This window comes from Echeneis naucrates, chromosome 12, assembly GCF_900963305.1.
Source record: "Echeneis naucrates chromosome 12, fEcheNa1.1, whole genome shotgun sequence".
NCBI classification, from domain to species: Eukaryota; Metazoa; Chordata; class Actinopteri; order Carangiformes; family Echeneidae; genus Echeneis; species Echeneis naucrates.
The window spans coordinates 10409557-10432438 of record NC_042522.1 but is presented as its reverse complement, the minus strand read 5'-3'; the positions used below and the strand labels follow the sequence as shown (position 1 = coordinate 10432438).

General features: G+C 42.2%; 1 protein-coding gene across 1 annotated transcript in view; it reads right to left on the bottom strand.

Annotated features, from left to right (window-relative positions):
• LOC115052110 (ephrin-A5b-like) overlaps positions 1–22481 on the bottom strand; it is a 70963-nt gene extending 48482 nt beyond the window's left edge. The window contains exon 1 of the mRNA XM_029516035.1: positions 21643–22481. Within this exon, the coding sequence (XP_029371895.1) occupies positions 21643–21767 (125 nt within the window). The 5' untranslated portion in view covers positions 21768–22481. The remainder of the gene's footprint in view (positions 1–21642) is intronic.
• Between the last annotated feature and the right edge of the window lie 401 nt (positions 22482–22882).

Genomic DNA, 22882 nt, shown 5'->3' with positions numbered 1-22882 from the left:
GTCATTTAGTACAGTAAAGATCCTGAAAAGACCAGCAGCATGTCAGGGCTCCTGAAACTGAGTTTAGTGTCCGTCATCCCTCCAGCTACATTTCGGCAAATCACTGGGTTTTTTCAAACTTCATGTATAATGAAGAGAGTATGGACTAGAATAATCATCTCAATCAGTCACTATCATTTAACACGCCAATAAACTAAAGGCACCTAAAGAGAGACCTACAGTATCTGATCAAAAAAAACTATACAATATTTTTAGCTGCAATATTATAAATAATGGATACATTTTAATGCAGGTAGAAAACTATGCATTCCTAATTTCCATAGAAATAAACGGTCAAAGCAAGATGTGATAGAGTTCAAAAAGATAGACAGACATCTAGATGTCTTCATTAGACCACTTGATACCACTATTTTGCTCTACAGAATTAAGTTAACATTTTTGTAACCTTGATTTACATTTCCATTACATTTCCAACACTTCCACTTCACAAAAGTTCATTCAGCTCATTTCTTGAGAAAATTATTGTATCTGTAACTTTCTCAAGTTGTAAATTCAAGCCTCAAAATGAGCGCAAGCCACAGAAAATGTTTTACTTGTCTTGATGTTACTTATGGTGCCACCAGTGCATTGAACTGTTTTTTGATTCAGCTGCTGTGAGTCCGAACATGGCCTCTCCCGTGGTATTCATTGGAGTCTAGATGAGGCCTAAAATGTAAATGGGAATGTGATTTACCATGGGAACTTCATGGCATTCTTCTTGTTTTGGAGGACTGTGAAAGGAAGCGGACTTGAGCCAGCTGAAAGGAACAGTGAGGTCTAACAGCCCAGAAGCGGCTGCAGTGAAGCTAAATTGAGAACAGCGCATAAATCTTGGCTTTTTTAAGAGCAACATTAACACGCAATCACACACACATGCGGCTACACGTATGCACAGTAGCTCTGCAGCGAACAACTGTTTATAGCTGATATGTTAATAGTTCATCCCAGGTTGGTTTGCAGCCAGATTGCCCATGCTGGTCTACAAAAAACGCCAGTTTTAATGAAGATGAGTTCACAAAACTCATTTACACATGGAAGACAGAGAAGAACACTGAAGGGTGTCCTGTAACTGAACACAGCCCTGCCAGCTAGTCAGTATGTGTGCCAGGATGTGTGAAATTTGTGTATGCAGCATGAGCAAGAGAGCCAGAAAGGAGGGAGATGGTGGTAGTGAGTGGGAGACAATGAATGAGTGAGAAAGAGAGAGAGAGAGTACAAGTCAAAGCCAAAAAGCCATTGCAACTCCTTAATATCCACCTCGAGCAGAAATATCACAGGAAAAAGCAGGGGACGAAGGTGTATGGGTGAAGAAGGTGGGAAAGTGTTAAGAGCAGAGTGCAAGTGAAAATGGAGTGAGTGAGGTGGATACACTCAACTAGCAGCTGAGGAGACAGCAGAGAGGGAGAGCAGCTCAGCTCACGATCGGAGTGTAGAGCGGTGGGTGTCGAGGAGGTGAGACAGAAGTGGTGTGACAATGGAGGAAGGTCTTTGTGTGTGTGTGTGTGTGTGTGTGGGGGGGGGGGGGGGGGGTGTACTGTGATGTCATAGTGTGGTGAGGGCCAATGGTGCTATTACACATTGATCATGCATGAAGAATACAAAAAAAAAAAACAGCCCATTATTGATGGAACCTGGTTTTTTACTATCGTGAATTAACTTGAAGGAAACCAGAGTCATACAGAGTCGTATCATGTGGTGGTGTGTGATGTGGCACAGACCTTAAAGAACAGCGGCCAAATGTGAAGCGTTAGCCTCAATCTAATAATGTTAAGAGCAATGTTAAGAGCAAGAGATATGGGATTTTCCACTTGTTGAAAAATAGCAGATGGACACCAGAAAAAATAAAATCTGTTATTACCAAATAAGTACATACACATTATTTAGGGAGAGAGTACAATATTGTTTCCTGATGGGCTGATGTGTGTTGACCCAGAGGAACATGCATGAAGACACATGAAAGTAGCCTTGTATATTTTTAACGTTGCCCTGAATACAACTGCTAATTCAAAAAGGTCGTAGGCAGGGTGCGTTAGTTAGTCCATTATGGTTTGACTACAAGTTGCCATGACTACACCACACCAGAAACATGATATTCTCAGCTCAAAAATAAGATTAAAATTAAATTCAATGATCTTCTTCATGCTTGAATATTTCGATCTTTTGTTTTTTATGAAAAACGCACTAAAACACATTTAAAACAATAGATATTTTACATAGCATTTTCAAAACCGGTCCTCCCGTACAGCTACGGACTGCCAGACTTTCAGGATTAGATATTTTGACACAAACAGCTTCTGTGTTATAATTCGTGACACCTGCCTGATGTTGACAGAAAGCAGTGAGCTAGCATTAGCCATAGCTATGGATGGACCTGTGCAATAATCGGCTGATTTTACTTTTTGTATAATAAAGACATTTTCTCACTTTTCATTTTTGGAAAAAATTAAATTAGTCAATCATTGTCACTCCCACATCTGAATAATACATATTATTATTATTCATTCGCGTATGTTATTTACAATTTTGCAAATTCTGCCAACACTGTGCTACACTGATTACGCTAAAGTGGAGTGACAAAGGTGATGGAGCAAAACCATATTACAACTCCTGAGGTGCCAATTTTGTGGTGTAACCATTCTAACCCAGAAAAATAAAACTTCCAGTTGGGTTATTTGTGATAAAACTAAGTGGTCACTTTACAAGGGAAAAACATTTTTTCTGCTTCACAGCGTTATTATGTTATTATGTATTATTATTATGGATAGTTTTGCCTCCTCTGGTCTTAAAAAGCATTCCAATAAATCTGTCTGATAAGGGGGAAAAAAACCCTCTATGGTTAAAATGTACTATATTAAATTTGATGAGGGGTTACAAATATCTAATACACAAAAATTCAAGCCAAAAGGACTTGGAACGAAAACAATTACCTTGGTAAATCACGGAATTTTTAAACAGTTCATGTGAGCAGTTCATAATCTATCATAGAAAGTTAGGGGAGTTTAACTTTCGGTCAAACACAGAATGGACTCAGGGACTCCTGGGGCTCATTAAAAAGTTTAACAATCTTAGACACCCATCATTACAATATTTTTGTGTTTTGTTCATTGGATCACCAGAAGTGTGTTGGAAAGTGCAAGGCCGAGGTAATGACCGAACAAAAGCACGTGAAGCTCTGCTACTGCCACTTGTTTATTTCTTTCTTCTCTGGGTTTTCCCTTCCCGGCTCAGTCAGCACATGTTAACCGTAGGCCAAGGCCAAACACCCGCAGGGAACAACCCTGTCCTTGTCACTGCTGCCTAGCACTTTTTTGTGGCTTCTTTCTGCCTCCCACCTATCCCTCACCACATTCACAAATATGCTTCCCGCTGCCCAACGCGCAAAATATGCTCAGACCAAATAAACATGCCGCACTGGTGAGGAAATGCAAGTATATGCTAAGATCTAGAGCAAAAATTGTACGAGTGTTGAAGCCAAGCAGGCTGAAGTGATACTGGCCATGCATCAACACACACACACACAGGTCTGCAGCAGAGCGAGGTGTCAGAGCCCGTTAGAGGCCTTTGGCTGGACGCAGCTCCAGTACAAGCTGGACAAAAGCGTTGCCTGTCTCCCCTCATTAAGTGATTTAAGATCCCGTGTTCCCCTGACTCCTTTCATCGCCGTCCAAAGTGAACACACTTAAAAGGCCCAACAAGAATGCCAGGGCCTGCTGACATGAATGAGGTGAAGAGGGGCAGGAAAGCCAAGTTCATGGCAGAGGACCAGGGTCTAAAGCTGAGCTACGCTAGCCATTCGGATTTGGAGGATTGGGGGGTGGGGGGGCATCTAGACTGAATAAACTGGGGTACGATCGAGGCTTGAGCCCCGGCTGGGAAACAGCAGCCACTTAATCCATTAACAGTTCTTCCTCCACAGAAGAAGCAACGTTTTCCCATGAAGGTTTAGTTGAGCAGAAATGTGCTGTCTCCACATTCCTGGCTAACACAGCAGTGAGATCTGAGGAGGTGGGAGAGCGGCGGGAAGACGGGAGGAGCTGGATGGAACATCAGAGCTGCGTCCAAAATCAACCTCACCAGAGCGCCGCTTCAGCTGAGTCGTGTCATAATTATGAGCGATTAAAGCAGACTATCATATATCACACACTTACCAGGATCTGCATTCAAATCTCCATTACCCTCAGTGATCTGGGCTGAGTCTGGATTTGTCAGCATGAATGTACTGAAAGTCGGAGCAGCTGCTGCAGAAAAGTCACCTTCTTTTGAGCCATTTTTGTTCATTTGCTGAGCCAACTGAGAACACTGTATTTTGTTAGAAACAAGAGAACAATTTCTATTTCCAGAAATGTCAATTTTAAAACAAGGAAGAACGAGAACCAGACAGCAAGGGGATATCAGTGCAGCTGTAGCAATGAAGCTTACCAAACGCTGAGACTTAAAAGTCTTGCTTGAGTAAACAAGTTGAAAATGTGTCAATGCTTCAAGATTTTTTTTTTCTTTTCAGGAAATGGCTGTCTATTATGAAGTCCTTCAAAGTCCTGTCTTATCAAAGGAAGTGCATTTTTTTTTTTTACACTGGTCCAGAACAGCACTGTTTCAAGAAAGAATGTGTCAAAGGATTTTATACCTGCTGCAAAAGAATCAAACTGCTGTCAACAAACAAGTTTCTATGACATCAATGTCTCAAAAAAAAAAAAGCAAAAACACAGATTAAAGTAGGTTGATGCAGTCAAAAGATGCTTGCATGAAGAAATTCAGCCGTCATGTACATGCAGCCAGACAAAACATGTGGTTTTTACTATCTTTAAAGGTCCCATACAGTCTGCCGGTAGACCTCCATCTGGCATTTATAAATGAAGTCTAGATTTTATATTAGTACTGTAAAATTATCAAAGTGCTCGGTCCAATGACAAACAGCCTTTATTCAGAAGACCAGCTGCCAAGACTTTTCATACTTTGTGATGCCACAAAAAGAATGTCACCTCGGCCTTGTTCCACCTGGACCCACTGTCCATTTTTATAGGTTATGGGCTCTCTTAGTGAATACCTGAAACCTCCTACATTTTTTATTATCTAAAATAGTCTGCCAATTACAAGAGAAGTTCTGTTCCTCTGGTCTGAACAGGTCTCTACAAAGAGGTTGGTCTAAGTGTCAAGAGTTCTACTCTATTTGTCAAGTGCCTTGATGTCACTTTGTTATGACTTGGCGCTACATAAATACATTTGATTTGATTTGATTGGCTGGCTGGCTGACTGCTCAGCACAACTGGAGCAATTTTTCGGGGAGGAATGTGCCTTGCTCAAGGGCACCTCTGCAGTCCCCTAGAGGTGGACTGGCAACTCTCCATCCACCAGTCCACACTCCACATTTTTTGCTGTCCAGGCTGGAACATTCCCAAGCCAAGTCCCAACCCACTGAGCCACTGCCGCCCATAAAATAAGGACCTTTAACTAAATAAATATACAATTACGTGATAATGGACAAAATCACTTGTAAAGAAAGAGGTTTTTGTGTCTGTGTGTGGGGCTGAATTTATAGTAAAAATACACAATCTCACATACAAGCGCACATATAAACATACCACACACAGCTCCAATTAACACCTGAAAGGCAGCAGGCTCTTGTAGTCACAATGTCATATGTTAACATTCAGATTGAAGCTTTGAGGAAACGCCTCCCAACATCCACCACCAAGTGCATGTAAGAAATGAATCTTTGGTCAGTTCACTGAGAGATGTGATGAGCTGACAACCACAAACTGAGCTGATGACAAGAAACCTGCAGTTCAGAAACCTACAGTTCAGACTCGTCTGACAGCACAGGGCTGCATTAGAGACATTGCCGTGAGGAAGAAATCTTTAATATATCCGTTAAAGGAAACTAACTAGAAAGTTGAGCGTGGTCTGAAGTGGACCACATACAGAGAATGTAAAAAATGCGCTTTAGATCTGGAAGAAAATGAAGTCCCCTGAGCAGCCAAAGTCCAATTAGTGTGGTACACAATGTGGGATCCAAACATTTGTTTACAAGAGGCTGTTTTTTTAATTCCTCAGCTCTCTCCCTCTCTCTCATAGATGAGGGACCCTGGTCGGATTCCACGGAGGCTGCACAACGGAGTGGGTGTGGCTACACCGCACGAACCTCTGGGCCTTTTGACATTACACGGCGCAACCATGAGGTCAGAGGAAGGCTCTTTCTTCCTTTGAACAAAGGAGTGATTTTTCACTCGCCCCGTGAGAACAGCAGCGAATAATGAACTCTCCGGCCCCTGGTATCACGTTTGGTTTCACACGCGTCAACTCCATTCTGGAGTGGAACAAAAGGGCAGTAGGAGAAACATTTGTGGGGAGGGACGGCATGCCCATGGGTACAGCATGCAGGGAGAGTCGGGTGCATTTTGAGACATTTTAATGGCAGTGATGCCGACCGATTCGCCCAACTACTCAGAGAAACAAGCACAGCTCAGGCTATCAGGCAGACATGCAGATGAATGAGTATCTGCAACATGTGGCAGCAATGCAGGACAGACAAAATCAAAGTAGATCCTGTTCAACTTAAGGCAAAAAGGCAGACTGGCTGCATGGCATTCTACTGAATATGAGTCCAGCCACAAGTACATCTGTCTTGAAAATGAAATGAAAAGAAATCCAATGGACAGCAAACAAAAGATGGAAGCGCACAGGGAAGGTACGTTCTTCATAAGTCTGGTTTTATATACGCCACTGTTGGACCTTTGACTGTGTCCACACACAGAAACCTGAATATTGTATCTTCTGCTTCAGTAAGACATTTACACTGCCCTGTTGCAGCATGGTTTGCAATTTTTTGTGTCGTTTAGGAAACTTTTCAGCAGTCATTTTTTTCCATCCATCGATTAGATTTTCTCAGTTAATTTTGAAAGGGTAAAACAGAAAATTTGAAAATAATCAGCATGGATGAATAAAGGATACATAAAGCACATTCTGAGTGATTAAGGTGTCTTTTTCTGGCACTAAACATGCCTGTGACATTGGTAATAGATATTCACCTATTCTGCAAGAATGGATGGGGATTCCAGACAAACATTTAATCTGTGCGGTAGGAGCTTATTGTTCTCAAGACACAACTGGGACTAAAACGTGTGACTTCACGGTTCTGGGGTGCTTGATAACCAGAGGCAGCACCCAGCCACCCTGTTCTGTGTCATCTGCTCTACTAAACTATAAAGCATTTGGGAAAGGCCAGACGGATTAGGCTGCAATTACTCTGACATGAAAAGCTGCGCTTAATTCAAAAGCTCTCATGGCTGATTAATCACAAATTATGATCAAACAGCTGACTTACAGGATAAACATATGACACCCTGCTCACAAGTCTACGTCTGCGTCCGTGTGTATTTGCTTCTGTGTGAAAGCACGGCCCGTGTGTGTTGTTGTAAAAGTACATGGGTTTGTGTGTGTGTGAGATCACACTGTCTCCCCAAAGTCTGCAGACTCATTTTCCACAGTAGATTAAATGTGTGCCTGGACCCACCGAGCACGCAGCCAAATTAAAGCCACCAAATACACGGACATACCTCTGTGTAGCATCTAAACCTTTTCCTGTTCAGGGTCAGGACCGACCCAGTTTTCTTAAGAGAAGAAACAAAATCAACCTCTCAAGTTCATTAAATAAGTTGGACAGGAGGTTTTACATGAATGTAGGCGCTCATGGAGGAAGTGACTTCAGCTGAGACCTGGCAGACAGCGAGGGAGTCAGCTGAGCAAGCAGGGGGTGAAAGTCTACATTTGGGGGAGCAGAACAAAGCTGTGAAACTGGAGAAGGCTTAATCGCCCCTCTCATATCTGGTAGTGGAGCAGCAGAAGTCAGCAGCTGGATATCCGACATCTGGACACCATAGAGTAGATTTGGAGGCAGCTCATGGCCCCTTCTACAAAAAAGGGACCTGAAGCTGCGTCCACTATGACAAACTACATATATAGACTTTGGCGCTGTAAAAAAAAAAAAAAATCTTAATGTATCATGCTAAACTAATTTCACATTCACATGCTGTAATTTGAAATATATGTTTGTGTGACATCTCATTTGTGGAATTAGCACACACTGGTGCATATTTGTCAATCACACTTTCACACACAAAACTTTTGGAATTACTGTGGAGTTTCTACATGAAATGTAATTGTGAAGCTGCAAAAAAATGAAAAAATAAAATGGGGATTTATCACAAATAAAGCAAATAATTTGTCATGAAATACACTAACTGTACATGAATCTTTTTTTTGCCAATGAATTAAAAAAATACTATTAAATATTGCCACTCGACTAAATAACTGACAATAGGTTTGGTAAAAGTAGCAAATTTTTGGGAACATTACAAATTCTGGTTTTTTAACATACTAGACTGGCGTTTAGGGGGAAAAAAAGACTGGAAGAAATGATCTCTTGTGAGTGGGGGAGCAGGGTTGTGGTAGGGGGTTGTCAGGTTAATATATTACTGAGAGTGATTGTAATGTATGAATTTCAGGCAATAGTTGGGGCTGGGGGGGGGCATTTGAGTTTCTTTGAAAGAGCACCAAGGCAAAGATAGGAACGAGAGAGAGAGAACAGGCGAATAAGAATCGCTGAGAGATAATGAGCAAGCACTAAAGAAAGAAAGCAAACTCAGCTCCCTGTAACCCTCTGCCATTAATACTGTGGTTGACTCTCCAACTGTGTGTGTGTCCATGCCACAACGTACAGACACCATTCAGATGGTGATTTATTCAGATAGTTGTTGGCATTTTGAGTTTACGTCCCCCAGAAAACAGCAGGCTGCTGCAGCATGAATTCAGCAGGCTGCATTAAGAGCTTTGCTCCCTTCAGGCAACAGGAATTCTGGGTTATTACTACCCTGGTGTATCTGGCACAGTTTTGGTTATCTGTACTCAACGGGCCAATGACAGCACAGCTGCTCTGCGGCTCATTGGCTCCCACGAGCTAATGGGTAGTGGGTTAAGTCTGATTGGTGACTTTCTAAGAGTACACACCCCTGTTCTCATTTTTCTTTTTCTTTTTTTTCGTTTTTTTGAGCTTAGACGAAATTTGCATATTTATCTAATTTCACAGTAGGAAAGAAGACTTTCTGACAACATTTTTTGGAGACTATTTTGGCCCACAAATCAGAGACACAATATCACCAAATGTGGAAAAGACCTCTCACCTGGCTCTCTTCAAACTCTTAATTCTGCATGGAGATAATAATTAAAAAGTAAAGCTAATACCAATGCAGAGACTTAAATATATTTGTTACACTCTGCAGCAATCAGAAAATAATGCGTATTTACAGGGCAAGTATGGTATGTCAAAGACTGGTCCTGCACCACATCTCCCACTACACTGCTGGGTTGCTGGGCAAAATTTAGAACAGGCCTGCCTCCATACAGGAGTGGCTTGGTGGATGGTAAATGTGTGTGACGTCTTAGTCGGCGTGTTCCTCTAACCCCCCTGTGTATTGCGTGTCTAGGCCTCACCAGCACTTCTTCTGGAAGGACCATGTGACCCAAACGAGCAGTCACAGGACTTCAACATCCGCACCTCAGGCCCTTAATTCACTCTTCTGCGATCAATTCTTGCTAGAGTTTCCTGCCTATAATCAGAAAGGCTCAAATAAGCGAAACTGAGGGGAAGTGACACAAGTGGAGCCCAGCGCCAACAAAAACATGGCCGCATCAAAGCCAGTCTCAACCTTACAAATACCAGCCCGTCATAGAAATCTATTCCCCTGTAATTTGTGTCCAACCCCTGTCATAAGACTTATTTATACGATTAATTTTCAACAGAACAGTGCAAATATTTTATATTTATATATATTTTGTTTGGAAATTAAAAAAATAATAAATAAAGCTATGACGTATTTAATGCCAATGATTTGACTGGAAGTTTAAATTTGCAGCTATTCCCTGCTAATGTAAAAAAGTTTTTTTTTTTTTTTTTTGTAATTTCAGCTCATTTTAAGAAAAATATTCAAGATTTAATTAATTCTCTTTTGAAGTAACTGTAACTGTAACATCCACATAATTCCAGTGAAAAGTATTTTCCATTCCATATATATGTATTTTTTTTCCAAAATAAATTATTGTACTTTATCTCCAAAAGTATTACTTACAATTTAAATGTTACCACTAATATTTAAAAATTCTATTTTATGTTTAAAAATTACAAAGGATATTAAAAGTGCCTTTAAGTCACTGGTAAAAATTATAATTTTTTAAATGTATAAAAATGATTTAAGAACAGAAACAGTATCTGCAAGAACGTATTTTAAATTATTTAACAATAAATAAAAATAAAAAAATATCAGATTTTGCATTTTAATTTTGTTTATCTATGATGCAGAAATTAAAACATTGAGAGTTCACGCCTAAATTAACAAAAAACATAAAAGAATTTGTGAACTTCTGGTGACCAGGATTTTGCTACATACAAAAGTTCTACTTCATATCAACTCTGTCCAGAGACAGAAACATGAGCACCAAGCCATAAAGACATCTGATGGAAACCTAAGCAGCCGGCACACTCAGGAAACAAATAAAACATCTTTATGAGAGGGATTTTACGATCTTAATGGGCACAGTCCCGGTCCAGTGGCCTCTAAGGGCTGCACTGGACAGGTCTGTTTCAGAGCGACTTCAAACGCAGGCTACTCATTGCACAGACACACAAAACTCTGCACGAGTCAGTGTTTTCATTACGCTAGGCTGCTGCATAATTAAAAGAACACTTTTCACCGCCTGTGAAATTTCAATAAATTCCCATTAGCTGTGCCTAATGCACATTTTGCACATTAAGACAAGGAATATGAAACTAATTGCTACACAACAAACACTGTAAGAACAAGTCATATGGTCTGTGTAATATGGAAAAGGATGAAGAAAACAAGTTTATAAAGTGATGAAGTGGAGAGAGTAGATTTTTTTGCTATTTTTTAAAGTTTGATAATTCCACCGAAGAAGCAGCATTTCTTCAAAATCCATGCAAAGCCACTAATGTTGTAAAATTATTTTACATTTCAGGAAAAATTGACGTTTGAATCATTTTATACATTGAAATATGTTTCCTTCAATATTTTTACAGATTTTTTTTTTATGGCTTATTCTGTGATACTAATTTTGTTTTTAGAAAATTTAGCATTCAGTGGAAGGGTTACTGCACTGAAAAGGAGTGGAAGCGTCTCCACACCTCTGGCACACGTTCTTAATGTTTTTAAGGGAAAAAAATATATGGTAAATACATTAAATTACACAAAATCACATAAAATAACTAATGAGTTTTTTTTTTTTTTTTTTTTTTTTTTTTTTTTTAATCTTTCAAATCTAACCAAAAAATGCAATTATTCAATACTTTGGATGGTCCCCTATTTCAAATTTATGAATGAATATTCCTATTATGAGATTTTTGGTGATTATTGTTGGACAGATTTCTTTAAACTAAAGCTCTTAAAACTGAAACTTTGAGCAGTGCAGAAGGACTTTAATTTGCTCTCTCAGTGTCTTTGAGGCAGGACGGGCCAGGTTATCTGTGACCTTGTCCCTTTTGTTAAACAGACAATGCAGCCTTGTTGGGCCATTAGTTTCTCTTTGTAGGTGCTCGTCTAGGTGTGATATCCACCCTGTCACTGCTGATACCGCAAAGGCAACCAAATGCACCACAGGGACAAAGAAAGCCTTCTGAGGGAAAAATGTGATTTACAGCATTCCTTTCCAGTCAAAGTGGAATCTCCAGTAAAATGGCAACAATCTCAATTATACCTCTGACTCCACTTGAAGCTTTAATACCACAAATAAGGGAGAACGGAGGCTGTGAGAAGCACTATGACTGAAGACTCTTGGCCAATTCATGAGAACGTAGTACTCTGCTCAAGTGGAGACCTCTCATTGGTGGAGAAGAGGGACGCAGTGATTGGCTGAGCTGGTGACATATTCTGCGTGGACTCAGCGCTGGGACCTGTTACGCCAGATGCCCTCCTCTCGTCCCCTGCAATGTTTGCAGCCCCACGCACGCGATCCCTCGCTCCGCTTGGCTGCACCCTCTCATCGTATTACTTCTGCTATTCTAACTCCTCCATCAATTATGCACTAGAATAACTCAGGGCCCTGATGGAGCCAAGACATAAAAGGGGATGATCAGTGTGAGCGCTCGCAGCGTCTGCCCTCTTGTTCCCACCATGTTGCTGCAGCAGCCAGTCATATAGGGTAGCAGCGATGGCACACACCAACACGGGCCGAGCATAAACAAACACATGGCAAGTTGCGCGATCGTGATTGTGTTAGGAGGTCAATCAGACTGAGACATAGAGAGTAATCAAAAGAGGCAAACTCAGCTCGGTTGGAAAAGCTTATCTTACGTGGTCTTCACTTTACTTATTAAGCGGGAACCCACAAGTCTTAAGAGGGAACTAGTTAGTTGTTGCACTCACTTCTCAAACTCGTCTACAGAGAAAGCTGAAGGATTGTTCTTCTTCCAAGAATCAGAGCAATTAGATATCAGGATAAAAATTAGATAATTATCTCAGTAGCTTGTGGCTTGAGCAGAACCTCCTCAACTTCAATCTCCTGTTACTGAACTTCTTTCACTTATCAAGTCTGGATACTATATGGACGTGGCTTGATTTTTGATCATTTTAGGAAGTCTTTAATTGCTCTTTGAAGAACTGCTGCTCCGTCCTCACCCAAATATTCTAATTCAGGACAATCGTCTAAATTTTCATTGATAATAAAACTCAAGCAAGTTAAACATCTACAAATTAAGAAGAAATACATTGACGTCTCAAATCTAGATGAATACAAATTTCAAACATTTTCTAGAAATGACTTTTATTTTCAAAGTAAAACAGGTCACTGCAGAGGAAAGAAAAGGGAAGAGCAGGATCATTCAAATGAGCTGATCTGCAACAATAATAACTTAAAAATATTTTTACTTCTGGTTCAGGGTTTTAGGAAAATCTGAACCCAGTAGTAAACACAAATGATTTCTTTCACAGACATGAATGACTTCATAAAGATCTTTGCAGTGGTTCAGTGTCAGATCAGAAACATCAAATACTGCTCAAGTGACATCCCAGGATTCGTAACCTACTTTTATTCCCTGAAACAAAATGGAGGCAAATTTGGAAAATGGCTGCCTGTGCTCCTCGCTCCGTCACACACCACAGAGAAAAGGCGAAGGGGAGAAGTCTGCCACGTCCGTGGAAAGTGTACAAATCTTGGCAGTCTGAGATTTCAATTAATGACCCAGCAACTCAAGTTGCGTGATAATAAAATACTAAAAACAACGTAATCGCAGCCATTCATCACCAATGCAGCACAGGCCAGGAACAGATTTGAGAAGAAAAAAAAAAAAAAAAAAAAAAGAAAATCCAACATAATGTCGACCCCTTTATTTAAGTCATGGCGGTCCTGACCTGGATTTCTCCTGGTTGCGTGTGAAGGTTTGTCCAGGCTCTATCGTGAGATCACAAACTGCTTTTTTAATATTTTATAAGTCCCAAAGCACCAAGTGCTGAAATCCAACAGGAGGAAACACTTTGAGTCTCAACGGACCAGAGAGCCACACGAAAGGTCCCGCAAAGTCACACCAAGTTCATCAAGAAACTGCTCCCCGCACAGATTAATAACATTTGTCTTTTCAATATTTTTCACCATGGGAGTCTGAAAAGAGCAAAACAAGCAAAAACCTCCTCTCCCTCTGTTGTGGTCTGAGGACGACAGATCCAAACCATCATCAGATAAACCCTCATACCAAAACCATGACACGGGACATTTGAACCCGAGAAACAAAAGCTATGAGCCATCTCAGCAGTGTCTCGCACAATAGCTTCATCATCATGTTTTGCTTTGTCTTTTCAGCTAAAAGGAAACACCTTGTGTTGTACGTAGAGCTTCATCCCTCTGAATCACACATGATTCAGGCAACTGACTGGAAAAGTAATGTCCTCACACATCGGCTTTGTCCAATTTCTTCCAAGATACACAAAAAGCTTGAAGTGAGCACCCATTTAAAATCAGGAAATACTGCTCTGATGAAGAGGTGCGCATACTCTCAGTTTCAGGCTTCCCTCCAAAGCCGCACTGACCCAAATGTAGTTCCAGAAACATTTACTTGGAGGTTTGGCCCCCACTGTCAAAATGATCACATTTGCTTTTTATCAGGCCTATATTATAAGCCAATTTACATTTCAGCTTTAATCATACATGAGCCCAAATCTACTCTGTGCCAATTTTCTCATTACCTCTTTTTGTCTTAAACCAGAAGAGACAGTGAAGCCTTCTGTGTCAGGAGATCAACGTCAGGTAGTAAAATTATTGACATCGCAGCTAATGAGTCAAAGCTGCAGACATTCTACTGACAGTTTTTTTTAGTCTAAACTTAAACCCGATTGTCACGTAAAGACAGTTACTCACTCCCTGATCCTAATTTCCTCCCACTTTCACTCAGTCCTGTCATGTAAACTCATCAATTAGGTTTACTCCACTTAAAACAGTCGAGGACGGATTTGTCTCTAACTTTCACACTGCAAAAAATCCATGTTATTTATGTATCTGCTAGGATACATAAAAGTACAGAGGAAAAAACATTCCAATGAAGTAACATTGTTTCATGTTGTTTCCAATACAAATCAACTTGTTTCAAGAATTTTCAAATAAGCACGAAGATCAAACAAGAAAAATGTTGCACTGGAATCAAGAAAAATATTGCATCTTTGGAGAAAAGGCTTGAAAGAATTGGAGCTATATTAGAAACAAGCTGAAATAACAGTTTGAAAATGGAGTTGTTTTTTCACAGTGACCAGAAAACCTCAGGTGCATAGGACAGAACAGAACGAGCACAGTCTTTGTTGTTGCAGGATCAACCAGATCAGCTCTGTTTTCTCTGACTCCACGTTACTCATCAGCTCTCCACACACACACAATCTATTTCACGGTGTGGAGGATGCGAGTACAGCCAGCATGCCCGAGCAGCCATCTCGCTCCCCTCGATGTTGTGTGATTCCCTGCTATTAGGAGCAGCCATGCTCTGTCTGTTAACACCTTGGTGGCTCTTTAGGACCATTTTGGAAGCACTTTTCAGAGGCTTTACTGCAGTCATTAGGAGCTAAGGCTGATTAATGTGAATGGTCAGGCAGGGCCTGGCTTTCTGAGGGAAGAACAGAGAGGGGTGAAGGGTCCCACAGGAAGTGTTTTGTGTCTCCACACAAAGGGAGGGTTGACCTCTTAAGCCCCTTAGAGCCTCTTTGCTAATACCCTCACCGGTGCCTACAAAGACACAGGGGATGCCATTTCACCACTCACATTTAAACAGCAAACACACAAAAAAGCCCCACCAAGATTAAAACAGCAGAAAAGTGAACCTCTGTGCAGCGGAGTGAGACTGAGATTAGACTTGAAGAGTCCCCCGCTAATCCATTGACTGTCGCACATATCAAACAGAGGAAGCCAAACCCGCACAGTATCTGATCTGAAGACAATGCTTCTTATCAAGTCACCTCTGGCCACTGCTGAGTCCAAAATGCTTTACTACTATTACTGAAAAGATGTAATTATGTCACGTTATTTCAACATTTTATTGATTTTTCTAGATTTGCCATTTTCTCTTCATCGATTTCAGGATCCTTCGAAATAATGCCTCAAAATCAACTTGAGAAAAATAATGTGAAGCTTTCGTCACGCTCTTTTTTTTCTGCTTGATTTGATTCTAGCTCAAGAAATTATTCTTCTTTTTCAGTTCTTCCTTTGAAGTTTTGACGTATTGTCATGTCATGCTGCAAAGCTGGATTGTTTTTTACTTATAGCAGGATTTTCTCTAATTTCAGGTGAGTGTTTTCTTGATTCTAGTGCAGTGTCACCTTATTACGTCATTAAATCAATTCCACAAGACCCTTGAAACCTGCTAACTTCAGTTTGGGCAATCGAGTTATTTTGGTCACTTTTGTTCACCTTTTTTTTTTTTTTTTTTAAATAAAACCAACTCTTGTGATAACAAAGAACTCACAAAATAGAGGACAATGCAGTGATTTGCTACAGTTACTGTGGTCACAGTGTGCGTACTGTTTCAGAGTCTGAGGCAATTGTTGTCGTAAACCAATAAACCTGCCATTCTTATTAGTAACCTTCTCATCACTAGTTCCTGTCAATCACACCCTGGCAGCCTGAGGACTTAGCCTTATTAGTGCAAAGGGGGTGGGGGCAGCCTCTCTCTGCAGGCATGGCCATACAGAGGATTAGGAATGTCACCCTCTTTGCTGAAACTCACAGTTAAAATGACCTAAAGGTTCAGTCTTTTAAGTACAGCCTGTAAGATACAAGCTAATAGTAGGAAACTGACACAAAATGAGGAAGGGAATATTGGATCTCATATCTAAGATGTGACACTCTTTCATTTCATGCGCAGAGAGACTAAAGGGCGGCACGGAGGCTTAATGGCTTACACTTTGTAATAAAATGGAAGGTAAACCTCAGATAAGCAGCTTCTCATCCTCAGTTTATTGATATTATCTGAGGCCCCCTGTGCAGGAAATCACATTCAGTCAGCCCTCTTTGATGCCTTTTGAGACTGACACTTCCTTGGAGTGGAAGTACTGGTTCTGACCCCACCCTGGGACTCCAGGGCCTGGACAGTGTTCCTCTGTCACAGCCTCTGGCCTCCAATGTGCTCTTTCTCACCCCTGCCACTGAGTTGTCCTTCTTGTTTCAATCTGCCTACTCCACCTCAGATAACATATGCACACTCTCCAAAACCGCCGCTCCCGTCTCCTTCTTGTCTCAGTCTGTCTCTGCACTCAGCTAAAAAGCCAGCTATGGGCCACTGAGTACGAGCGGAACAATAGTGGCCTTTCAGGCAGTCTGTGCCGGGCGCTGGGAGAGGGCTGCAGTCCTGAGACCCAGTCAATATTTGGATGTGGTTGCCTTTTTGTGTCCGTTTTTAATCCAAGCGGAACCAAGCAGCAGGGAGCCGGGAAAAGGCTGAGAGGGGAAAGCGAGGGTAAACAGAGGGAACAATGCAAACGGGGGAACTCACAATGCCACTGGGAAACTATCACAACATCAGCTCGCCACCAAGTAAAAAATGCCGTATTGTTTCTTTAAGTGGAGATTAAAAAGAGAGCAGTGTAAGAAAAGCAAATAGCGGAGGTTATTCTGCTATGAGAAGAAATATGCACAAGTGTCAAGTCCTAGCGCTTTCTGAGGTATTACTTAAGCCAAAAATAATGAAGTATGTCCAGAAATCGAGAAGGAACAGATCATTTGGATCATCAGAGAAGTCTTTAAAGTCAATAACCACATTTAGACCAAACATGAAAAGATTGTCTGATTCCCTTATGGAGAAATATATTGCATCTGCTGGGGAAAGCTTTGGATGGGCATTATCAGGGATTAAAGGAAACCCCTGGGGTGACTGTGCTCTTCTTGAATCCCAGAATCCCTCTCTCCCCAGCTGTCAGGTCCTTAGTCCCACCCAATGAGGTTCTTTGATGACGAAGGGTATCAGTTTCCATGGCGTCTGGGACACAAACAGTTTGGGAGATTAGGGACAGAACTCGGCCCTGATTCTCCGTTGATCCCACCTATCAGCAACAAATAAACACCTTGGGCCACGACAACGCCTGCTTGCAGACCATATGGACCCGGGTGGGTTTTAATGAAGCAGCTAAATAGCTGGTGAGCAGGGAATTCACTAATAGCCCCTTGTCAGAGCAGCAGTAAATACCCCACTCATACACTTTATTCCATCATTTGGTTACCGACACAGACGGCAGAGCTGACAAGGAACATCTGTGGCTCATTTTTCTTACATGAGCTTTTCCACCACGAAACGCTGCAGCTTTTGTTTTCCAGGTTTTGATTTCTTGCCTTGATTGGAATGTATTTGTCTTGGTGCCATTCTCTCACAAAAACTCCTCAATACATGGTTTATTAGTTGTAACTATGACTCTGTTGATGAATAATAAATTTGTTACTAAGATTTTACTGATCATAAAAAGGATATTTGTATTATTCTAATATCTAGAGATGGGTGCTTTACAAAGAGTTTCTAAGTTCTAATTTATACACAATACCTAATTGATTATTAAACAGCAACTGGCAAAGATAATGCACAATCAAATCAGAGTGCTATTATTTACAAGTTTCTAATAAGTCACTTTGCCAAGTTTTTAGAAAGTTGCATTACATGCTAAATGATTAACAATGCAGTTATCAATGCTTTATAGATCAGGCATTAACAAGTTGCTAATGGCACAATAAACTCTGATTGAAAAAGCCACTATTATTTATTTATTAACCATTTGCTAATTGCTCCTTTTCAATGTGACCGGAGCTAATTTATATCAGATGTCACACTCTCATTATTCTTTGACCATAATATCTGAAAACACTTTGTATCTATCAAAAAGTTTGCATGTATATCCATATATATATATATAAAACTACTTTCTCTCTTTCTAATAATCCAACAGATAATTGTATATAGAATATTAACACGTTTTTAATAAAGGGTTCTCTGCTACAATAATCCATCAAGACAGCAGTTGTAAATGTTAATAAGATGTTAATATAAATGAGTTTTGGCCTGGCTCATCTTCCTCACATAGTAGGAGGTCGGGCTGTTCAGCCTTTTCACAACCTGGCAACCCAGAAATTGTTCTGATAAATGGCTTTTCACTGACTCCTAATTAAATGATTTATCAACATCAATACAACCATTAGCTAGAATGTGAAAAACTTGTAAGTTATCATCTTTATTAGTAAGAGGAACTATGTACTACAGACTGATGAACTTGTGTCTTTTTTTGTGAAACAGGGAAGTGTAGCGCGGATGCCGTGCATTACTCTTCATTACAATATCTGAGACCACATGGCTCCACAACGAAAGGAAGACTGACATAAGAGCATTTTTCCACATACTTTTTACAGATCTGTGAGTTTTCAGAATAAAATCCACACCAAGAGTTTTCCCAGACTTTCCAATCCCACATAAAAACTACAAGCACAGCACATCTTGCAACCACCCCAACACACACACACAGACGCACACACACACAAACACCTATATATGAAAAACCAAGTGATAAATAACAAAATAGCGCAATTACCACAAACAGTTTCAGTTCTTTTTGGCAAATTTGGCATTAAAAAAATAGCTAGGAGTCATAACATTAATTGTGTGTCAGCAGTTTTTACTTAATAAGGCTGATTTCACTAAGCAACTTATACGAGCAGAGTAACTTGTTGGTGATTCTGAGCTTTTCAAACTCCAGTCAAGAGCGAACCACCCCAAGGGTTGTAAATCCTTCGACCGCTCTGGGTCTTGCTCATCTCAGCCTAATCAGCACCAAGCATCAGTTTCAGAAGATGTGGCCCTGAGATGAAAGCACAGCAAACATAAATGCATGTTTATCTAAATTACATAAAGGCTCCTTTCTGCCCCTTTGAAACAATAGCAAAACATGAAAATGTCATCGCATTTTCATTTTTCACGATTCACTTCCCATTTCAATTCCAGAGCTCCTGTAGGGGATTTCATGAATGGCTGAATATGGACTGCTGCTCTGGATACTATTTTTCCCCACTTTGGTTGAATATACAGCGCTGGCGGCAGAAGAGGGGGGTAAGAAAGCTCATCTGGAAGTTGGGACTGTACCGCAGCAGGTTCCCAGGGCTCCAATACTGAGTATGGTTACATTAAACAGCAGGGATCCAGGGCCCGCAGGCTTCTATGGAATACTGTTAGGTTCTGCCCTGGGTCAGGGGGCCCCAGGCTTTTAACACGGCCCTCCCTTAAATTATACAGCCCAGGTCAGGTTTAGATTAAAGTCATGAATGAGAAAAGGAGACAGTCATTTAGAGTTACTCATTTATTTAGCTGCCATTCTGCCAAGACAAAGCTCAGGCGGGGTGCCTTGCCGGGCCCGTACCCGGGCCCCATGGCCAGCGGTTCTGCCCCGGTTTTGACCCTGACAACGGTTCCCTCTGTGCTGCTTAACCTAAGACTCGCTTGGTTACTACTGAGTGTGTGACCTCAGCATGTGTGGATCTCTCACAAGACTGAGCACCACGCTGTGTCTTGGCCGCTGCTGAAATACCCCTGTGTACCCCCTTATTGTCTACCCCAGCGTGGGCCGGGTTGGGGGGGCAGAAAGGGGTGGAGGGGGACACTTGGATGGGGGAGCATGGCAACTGAGAAACCAGACTTGGGAACGGGGAACTGAACTGAAGGCCAGGAGAAATGGAAAAAACAAAAAAAACACAACCTGCAGGCTGTGAGTGGGACAGAAAGCTGTTATCAGCCTCACATATCTGTCTCTTTGCTGAGCAGGAACTCCATCAGCCTTTCATGTCACCATCACAGCATTTGCATTTGTATCATTAACATCCTGTCGGGTCAACTCCTCTACACCAAACCCAGCGCACTTTCTACACTCACACAACTGCTTTGTTGAGTGTTTTGACTCTGAAGCCCAACAAACCAGTTTCTTCTCCCTGTTGATATGATTTTCCTTTCGTCACACTGAAACTACAGCCTAGTAATACCGGCAGGTAAAATGACTGCAGTCCCGTTAAAACAAAGTGACACACGCTCATTACGTGCTCAAACACCAAGAGTGAGACACTGAGTCACCCAGGGAGGTGCCCTGACACACACCGGAGGGCGATTAGGAGGAAAATGTCACATTATAATCTACATCTCTCTATCTGGACTCTGGGCTCCAGTCCAACAAAGTTTTTTTTTTTTTCTTTTTAACACTACCAGGGAGCAAAGTTTTTACCTGCATATTTCTTTTTCCCGGTTCCACCGCAACAACAAAATACACTCCATCAGCAATAAAACACAAGACGGCATGTGACTGTGAAGCGAAAATAATACACAATCCGAGCTCGACACAAATCGGCACAACACATCTCCAGATTCCCGCTGAACGAATCTCAGCGTGGCGTAAAAACTACTCCGTCAATTCTAATCGATGGCAGCAGACACGGAGAGACTCAGCTCCGTTTGAGCTCGGCGGGCTGACTCTCACCGGACGGTAAGCCTCTCCCGGTCGCAGTCAACGCCGGCTCGAGTGTTTCATTTCCAACCAGAACGTGGAGCAAAAAGTGACCAGCTACGCGTAACAGCGCGTAATGGTGCGTAACAGAGGGCGGCTAGTGTGAGAGCGTCAAGTGTGATTTATCCTGAACTGTTGATTGACAAAGGTGATACTGATTAAAAACTCCAGCTATAACACCTACAGCTCAAGGAGCACGACTAATAGAAGGCTGCGCTAGAGAACCAATGGAAGCGGGAGGGGGGTTCATAGCGGTGGTAATTCAAAGCAAATGTTACAGCATGGTGTGCGTTGTCGCGAATTAGTGCGTTAAAAAGATGGATTTCAAAGAACATACACACAAAGTGCAGTTTCGATTTTGTTGTTGTTTGTTTTGTTTCGCCTGTTTAAGAGAAACACTTTGATTGAGGGGTGTCCAGGAGTGTACATCTGACATCCAGGCACCTCAAGATGCAAACCGGTGAGAGTGCGCCTTCAACCGGGCAGCATCGGGGGGGAAGTTGGGATGGAGCGCCCCGAGAGCAGAGCTGCAGGACGGGTGACTTACTTGGGGTTGGTCCGGTTCCAGTAGACGGCATAGCGGTCGGACACCACCTTGGAAGCCGGGTCCTGGCCGTACACGCACATCCCAATGATGAGGATGAGGAAGAGGATCATTTCCACCTGCGGCATATTTGCAGTGGAACTCCGATGAAGCCAGATCGGTTCCAGTCCCTGCCGGCTCTGGGTTCTACGGTTCTGACGGACGTGGCGGTGAGCTGCTGTGCTGCCACGGGATAGGAGTCCTCTTATTCCCGCTCCTTCCACTGTGTCGATGACAAAACTAAATCTCAATTTGTTTGAAAGCAGCGGTTTCCTGCTCAGCCCGTGTTTTTATTCAGTCAGATCGTCTCCTCTGCACACTTTTCAGAAAACCGCTTCTCTTCTAAAACTAGTGAGCAGCGGAAATCCTCAATGATTCTGCCTGAGCCGCGGACAAGTCCTCCTCCGATTCTTTCCCCAACACTTTCTTCAACTCGTGCTGAATTTCCCAGAGAGCGGAACATGCAGAGGGAGGCTGAGGGGGTCAGAAAAGCAGAATAAACGTCCCGCAGGAGCAGTCACACAGCTCCCTCCGGCTCCGGGCGGTGTGGATCACCAAAGAAGCCGAAGAGAAGCAGTCAGACCAGCAGCGGCTCCACCTCTGGCTCCGGCTCGACCTGCTGCTGCTCCGCCGAACCACGACGCTCACAGTCGATCAAACGTTTCCGTCGCGCGTACACGCACACAGTAACCGACTGAGAGGACCGGCGGCTCCGCCACATAACCGGGAGCGCACGGGAAGTGTCACCGATGTGGAGGAACCAAAGCAAGTCAGCGGTGGTAAAGCTCCTGCAGCCATGCTCTCCCAGACCAACCCCCCCTCCTCCAATTCCCCCACCCCCCAATCCCGCTCTCTCTCCCTCCCTCCTACTGTGCCAGCCGGCGTACGCTGCAAAAAATCTCCGTCTTTGCAATTGAGCAGCTCAGCCTAACCCCCCCCCCCCCCCCCCCACCACCCCAAAAAAAACAAAAAAACAAACAAACTTAAATCATGTGCAGCTTGTTTCCTCCAAGAAAACCATCCAAGCTCTCTGCTTCCGATATAAAGTCAAACATTCCACACTTGGCAAAATCACCTCAAAGCGAACTGGTCCACTGTGAAAAAGACCCATGAACCTCAGCAGTTTACTTAAAAAAAAAACTAATGCCAGATTGGTCATTTGTCATTCTCACATTTCTCCAGATCGGATTTTGTGCGCAGCCGC